The sequence below is a fragment of the Humulus lupulus genome, chromosome 7 (genome assembly GCF_963169125.1).
Source record: "Humulus lupulus chromosome 7, drHumLupu1.1, whole genome shotgun sequence".
NCBI lineage: Eukaryota > Viridiplantae > Streptophyta > Magnoliopsida > Rosales > Cannabaceae > Humulus > Humulus lupulus.
Genome location: NC_084799.1, coordinates 4924756 through 4932479, shown reverse-complemented (window position 1 = coordinate 4932479; position 7724 = coordinate 4924756). Strand labels below are relative to the sequence as shown.

Sequence of the window (7724 nt, the reverse complement as noted above, 5' to 3'; positions counted from 1 at the left end):
CTGATTAAACAATCTAATGACTTGCTTAATACTCTCAATGAAAGCACCAAACTGTTGACACCGTTTTTCGTCAACTTAAATTGGAAGAGCACTAAACACAAAATTAAGAAAATAAACCAAAACAATCAGGATTTTACGTGGTTCAGCAGTTAAAATCTGCCTAGTCCACGAGTCAATATTGTTGAGTGGTGAAATTCTCTTAAAGCTTACACAAATCAATTTTGCAGAGTATTCTTAGTATCAAATTGTGCCTCTCTACATATAAAATTCTCCAGTCTATTTATAGACTGGTTAACAAAATATCTTCCCTTTTATTTCAAAAAGTTACAATTCAAATTTGAAATACATATAATTAAATATATTAATCATGTAATATCCCATGATAATCGGGATTTATTATCAGATTACAACAAATCCTCAAGGAATAGGGATTTTCTAACAGCAACCGCATTCAAACTGGAATATCGACCTCGAACATACAATTTACACACTTTCGAGATCAACCAACATCACGAGCTCGCCGTTTTGGTTAACCTTATCCTTAGCCAGTGATTTCATCGAGCTTAACCATCAGAGATCAACTTCTTCGAGCTTGCAATGAAGGTTCAAATTGCACTCAATCTTCGGAGAAGATCCATCCTTTCGAGCTTGATGCCTAAGCTCGAACCTTCTTAATTGGTGCTCGGTCGCCAATTGGAACAAATCAGGAAACAAGTTAATTTATACAAGTGTTGAACCCTTACTCAACATTTTCGAGCTTGCACTTTACGAGCGTACATTTCGAGGCTCATTTATGACGATTTCAAAATTTGGGTGTAACAAATGTATATATATATATGTCTAAGCTTTGAAGATATGATGTTGTTAGAGGTCTTTTATCTATTTTATTTGAATTTTCGGTGAATATGAGTTTTTTTATGTATTTATTTGTATATGTTAAGTAATGATTTTTTATAAAAATCTCACATGGTTTACAAACCATTGTGAGCATTATACTTGTAGTTTATAAATAAGGTATTCTTTCATTCACTTTTGATTTGTATAAAAGTTAATATTTTTTTCTCATATAGGTTATTGATTAGTTCAATATTTCCTAATTAATTATAATTTTTAAGTTCAACAAATTTATATTAATATTTATTATATTATATATATTTTATAATATTTTTAAAGTATTTAAATTTGTAAATTCTATATTATATATTAAAAAAAATATATAATATATAATGTAACAAGAATGTATATTATCACCTACTTTATAAAAAATCTTGTCACAATATTTGAAGATGTATATAAAAGATTATATAGATAGATGCTCTATCATATTAATAAATTTAAGAAAATCAATAAAATTAAGACCCTATAATATAAATTTATTTTTGTTATGTTATCATTTATCTTTTATGCTAATCTTATAAGATAAAAGAGAAAAAATATTGTGATACTATATATAGTACCTCATATATTTTATATATAAGAATTAGAAAAATTATTAGAAAATTGAAGAAAAAAATTTAATTTTTGAGATATTTTTTAAGTTATGAGTTAATATATATGTGTGTGTGTATATATAATTTTAGGTTAATTATACAAACATATCATTAAAATTTTGAGAAATTACAAAATGTATACAAAAATTATAACTTTCTATCATTATAAAAAAAATTATAATCCATTTAATCTGATTATATTCTTTTTTTTTAATTAACTAGATAAATATAAAAAAAATCTTTAAATATGTATGTAGTCTTTTGTTATTATAAAACCGCGCAAAGCGCGACTATATTTCCTAGTTATAATAACAAAGTAAAGGAAATATAATTATGGGGAAATGAATAATAGCTACATTTACAAGTAAATCTCAAATCTTTATTTCCATGTCGTTAAATAGATAGTACAATTCCATTACAATATCAAATTCACTTATAGAATTGATAACATGGACTTATTGTGTTACAAACAAATGACATGTCTTCTTATATTTCTCATGCAATATATTATTCAAAATGGATAATTTACCAGTGTGGAGGAGGTGGCGGTGAGCGGCGTGGGGGTGGTGGCGGTGAGCGACGTGGAGGCGGTGGTGGTGAGCGACGTGGGGGCGGTGGTGGTGAATGGCGAGGAGGCGGTGGCGGTGAGCGGCGTGGGGGCGGTGGTGGTGAGCGACGTGGGGGCGGTGGTGGTGAGCGGCGAGGAGGCGGTGGCGGTGAGCGGCGTGGGGGCGGTGGCGGTGAACGTCGTGGCGGTGGTGGCGGTGAGCGGTGTGAGGGAGGTGGGATTGACCAGCGTGGCGGTGGTGGCGGTGAGTGGCGTGGGGGAGGTGGGAGTGACCAGCGTGGCGGCGGTGGCGGTGAGTGGCGTGGGTGAGCTTGTGGGGAATGAAGTGGGGGCGGTGGTGGAAAGTGTGGTGGAGGTGGTGAATATAGTGGTGGCGGTGGTGACAATTGTGGTGGAGGCGGTGAACTAGGTGAGGGAGGCATCCCTGTGCTAGGTGAGGGTGGTGGCGGTGAACTAGGTGAAGGAGCTAGTAGTGGAGGTAGTGAACTAGGTGAAGGAGTTGGCGCCAAGCTAGGTAGGGGTGGTAACAGTGAACTAGGTGTGGGAGCTAGTGACGGTGGTGGTGAATGGGATTGGGGAGGTGGAGTCGGTGAATCAGCTAAGGGAGTTGGTGACAGTGAGCGAGGTGGGGGCGGTGAACCAGGTGAAGGAGTTGGCGCCGAGTGAGGTGGTGGCAGTGGAGGCGATGAACTAGGTGTAGGAGGCGATGAACTAAGTGAGGGAGCTGGTGACGGTGAATGGGGTAAGGGTGGTGAATTAGGTGAAGGAACTGGCGCTAAGTAAGGTGTGGGTGGTTGTGGTGAACTAGGTGAGGGTGCTGGTGACGGTGAGTGGGGTGGGGATGGTGAATCGGGTGAAGGAATTGGCGTTGAGTAGGGTGAGGGTGGAGGTGATGAACTACGTGAGGGGGTTGGTGATGGTGAATCGGGTGAAGGAGTTGGTGATGGTGACTGGGATGGGGGTGGGGAATCAAGTGAAGGAGCTGGTGATGGTGAGTGGGTTGGGGGTGGTGAATCAGGTGAAGGAGCTGGTGATGGTGACTGAGGTGGGGGTGGTGAATCAGGTGAAGGAGCTGGTGCTGAGTAGGGTGGTGGTGGTGAACTAGGTGATATAGCTGGTGACGGTGAGTGTGTTGGGGGTGGTGAATCGGGTGAAGGAGCTGGCGCTGAGTAGGGTGCAGGTGGTGGTGGTGGTGAACTAGGTGAGGGAGCTGGTGACGGTGAGTGGGGTTGAGGTGGTGAATCAGGTGAAGGGGCTGGCGTTAAGTAGGGTGGTGGTGGTGAACTAGGTGACGGAGCTGGTGACGGTGAATGTGTTAGGGGTGGATAATTAGGTGAAGGAGTTGGTGATGGTGACTGGGGTGGGGGTGGTGAATCAGGTGAAGGGGTTGGTGTTGAGTAGGGTGGTGGTGGTGAACTAGGTGACTGAGCTGGTGACGGTGAGTGGGTTAGGGGTGGTGAATCAGGTGAAGGAGATGGTGATGGTGATGGTGACTGGGGTGGGGGTGGTGAATCAGGTGAAGGAGCTGGCGCTGAGTAGGGTGGTGGTGGTGAACTAGGTGACAGGGCTGGTGATGGTGACGGTGACGGTGAGTGGGTTGGGGGTGGTGAATCAGGTGAAGGAGCTGGCGCTAGGTAGGGTAGGGGTGGTGAACTAGGTGAGGGAGCTGGTGACAGTGAGTGGGGTTGGGGTGGTGAATCAGGTGAAGGGGATGGTGCTGAGTAGGGTGGTGGTGGTGAACTAGGTGACAGAGCTGGTGACGGTGAGTGGGTTAGGGATGGAGAATTAGGTGAAGGAGCTGGTGATGGTGACTGGGGTGGGGGTGGTGAATCAGGTGAAGGAGCTGGCGCTGAGTATGGTGGTTGTGGTGGTGGTGAACTAGGTGATGGAGCTGGTGACGGTGCGTGGGTTGGGGGTGGTGAATCAGGTGAATGAGCTGGTGGTGATGGTGACTGAGGTGGGGGTGGTGAATCAGGTGAAGGAGCTGGCGCTGAGTAGGGTGGTGGTGGTGAACTAGGTGGCAGAGCTGGTGATGGTGAGTGGGTTGGGGGTGGTGAATCAGGTGAAGGAGTTGGCACTGAGTAGGGTGGGGGTGGTGGTGGTGAACTAGGTGAGGGAGCTGGTGACGGTGAGTGGGGTTGGGGTGGTGAATCAGGTGAAGGGGCTGGCGCTGAATAGGGTGGTGGTGAACTAGGTGACGGAGCTGGTGACGGTGAGTGGATTATGGGTGGTGAATCAGGTGAAGGAGCTGGTGATGGTGACTGGGATGAGAGTGGTGAATCAGGTGAAGGAGCTGGCGCAGAGTAGGGTGGTGGTGGTGAACTAGGTGACCAAGCTGGTGACAGTGAGTGGGTTGGGGGCGGCGATTCAGGTGAAGGAGATGGCGCTGAGTAGGGTGGGGGTGAACTAGGTGAGGGAGCTGGTGACGGTGAGTGCAGTGGGGATGATGAATCAGGTGAAGGAGCTGGTGCTGAGTAGGGTGGGGGTGGTGGTGGTGAATTAGGTAAGGGAGCTGGTGACGGTGAATGGGGTGGGTGCTGTGGAGGCAGTGAACCAGGTGAAGGAGCTGGTGCAGAGTGGGATGGATGAGGTGGCGATGAACCAGGTGACGGAGTTGGTGATGGTGAGTGGGGTGGAGACGGTGAACCAGGTGAAGGAAATGGCGCCAAGTAGAGTGGGGGTGGTGGTGGTGAATGGGAAAGGGGTGGTGGTGGTGAATAGGAAGGAGGTGGCGGCGGCGGTGACTTTTTGTGGTAAGGTGGGAACTTTATAGGCTTTGGTGGTGGCGGTGGAGACCTTTTGTGGTAATAAGGTGGGAACTTTATTTGCTTTGGTGGTGGCGGTGGAGACCTTTTGTGGTAATAAGGTGGGAACTTTATTTGCTTTGGTGGTGGCGGTGGGGATTTTTTGTGGTAATAAGGTGGGAACTTTATATACTTTGGTGGTGGCGGTGGGGACTTTTTGTTGTAATAAGGTGGGAACTTTACATGCTTTGGTGGTGGGGGCGGAGAATTCCAGTTGAAAAATGGTGGGAATGTTATACGCTTTGGTGGTGGCGGCGGTGGTGGTGGTGGTTTGTAATGGTAGGGATACGAAACAAGCTTCGTTGGTAGCTTCTGATCATTGTTGGGAGGGTGATTAACATGGTCCGGTGGTGGTTGATCAAAAGCATAAACATAAGGTTTAGAACAATCAGAAATAAGGCAAAACACTAAAGCAAAAAATAGTTGAGGCCAATGCCTCAGCAGCCACATGCCTCTCATTTTCAGCAATATCCTCAAATCGGAATATTGCTTGAAACTAATGTTTCTTAGCTAAAAATGAGATGCATACCAATGATAAGAGGAACCCCTTTATATAGTGTTCTCGATCATTTATCAATATCGAGTGTATACATAGATTTGAAACTGTTAATTTGACTTAGTTTATTTTTGTTAGTACGTTGAAAATAAATTTTAAATCCTACATAGGCTCTGAAATTTTCTATTCTCTTGGCGTGTTATTGAGATTCATCATTAATTTAAATATTACCTACGTACACTCTCATAACGAAGGTCATGAGTGAAATATATTAATTAAAATATATTGACTATTTGACATTATTTAAAACAGTTATAATAATAATAAAGACTAACATATATAGGTACAACAAGCTTGTTTTTGCGATATAGTCTTGCTACAACAAAGTTATGTGCAATTGTATTAATCTCTCAATATGTGGAAATTTGACATCTTTTCTTTACTTTAAACTTGTCGTTTATATAAATATATATATATATATTTAGAATAACTTGTCGTGTATATATATAACCAGTTTTAGTAAAAAGAAATTGAATGACTTTGTGTAATATGACCATGATTTTTATTTGCAATCTTCTTATTAAGAATATTTTGTTTTTCCTTAATTACCACACATATGTATTCTTTTTCTATATGGCTGTATATAATTTTGTGGGTGATGATAAATTAGTATTAATAACTTGTTATGTATGTATTAATATATTGTAAACAGTCGAATATAACTTATGTTAAATTTAAAAGATTTATGACATTTGATAGATTTAGAATGTTAATGTAGGGCATGCCATGCCATAAACTAAATTGAGCTTTATTATTTGTTTGTATATGTACAAAAGTTTATATATGACGTATTTGAAAATATAGTTAATTTGCTTTTTTTCTTTCATCAATATGAAAATTGAATAAATAAATAAAATAATTTTTTTTGCAAGTAATTGTTCAACAAGTCATATTTATGCAGTAATTATATAATAATAATGGGGATTTCCCTGTAGACTTCCTAAAAAGAGGTGCACCAGTGTAATTCATTTCTGTTTTTGCTGCCTAACTAGATGATTTTTGGGACAAATTTTGTTTATGATTGTACAGTATAGTTATTTATAATATCTTATAAAATTTTCAGGAAATAATTTATAATGCTAAAAATCATATTTAAATAGATAATTTTTTACTCACATAAAATAGAACTAGTCACTCATACAACAAATTTTTTATTTTTGTTTTCGACTATGTAAATTATTCAAAGTTTTTTAAAAATTTAAGAAATGGTTTATATTTTTTTGGACTCTGTATTTTTTCTCATTACCTGTTTGGACTCTGTATTTTGACAAATTACTTTTTGGATCCTATGTTTTGTAAAATGGTTAAAATAAAACCCTAAACCCGATTTTGGTCAATGTTTTCTCAACTAAAATTACAAATAATTTACCAAACTAACAATTTAGAACAAAAATAAAATTATTCTGCTTAAAAACTGTGTTGTTATATTTAATTTTTTCTTAATCAAAATTGAGTTTAATGTTTTATTTTAACAATTTTACAAAACATAGAATCCAAAAAGTAATTTGTTAAAACATAGAGTCCAAACAAGTAATAGAATAAAACACAAAATCCAAAAATATATAAACCCTTTAAAAATAATCAAAACAACTACGATATAAATAGTTATAAAATAAATTGCACCTGAAATCATCCAGCTAATGAAACAGAAAAGGTGATACACCTATACACCCTTTTCGGAGTTTACCTAAGAATTGGCCAATAATAATAATAATAATAATAATAATATGGCACACATGTAGTGTGTATGGTAGAATTAATATTAAAGATATTTTGTGACGAAAAATTCATAAAGTTTCTTGTATTTTTTTTAAAGATAAATAATGTCTTGAACATTATACATTATTATTTTCAACCGCAATTAATATTTAATCATTAGACCAATCAGACCATTTAACAAGTTACTGGGAAGTTAACAGAGTACAAATAAAAAGTAAAGTTGGACTTTTTTTTTTCTTCTTTTGAAGTAAAGTTTGGACTTTAATATTATCATGAGGATATCAAAAATTAATTAACCACTATATGCATAGACTTCGCCCCTCCCCACATGATTTTATAGATATATATATATATATATGTACATTTAATAATTAATTTGACGTATTTTATTGGAAAAAAAATCTCAAAATTAAGAAAAATATAACATCTAATAACTTCTAACCACTTCTAAAATTAAATATTATGGTTGTGTTTGGTAAAATTTTTGTTTTTGAATTTTTTAAATACAAAAATAAAAATATTATTTTTATTTTTGTTTTTTATTTAAAAAAAATAAAAATATGGTTAATAACTATTTTGTTTTTTGT

General features: G+C 38.5%; 1 protein-coding gene across 1 annotated transcript; it reads right to left on the bottom strand.

Moving 5' to 3' along the window:
- Positions 1–1847: 1847 nt before the first annotated feature.
- On the bottom strand, positions 1848–5402 carry LOC133790415 (extensin-like). The gene has a single exon (XM_062228043.1). The coding sequence runs from the start codon at positions 5319–5321 to the stop codon at positions 2016–2018; it is 3306 nt and encodes a 1101-aa protein (XP_062084027.1). The 5' UTR covers positions 5322–5402; the 3' UTR covers positions 1848–2015.
- Positions 5403–7724: the final 2322 nt, after the last annotated feature.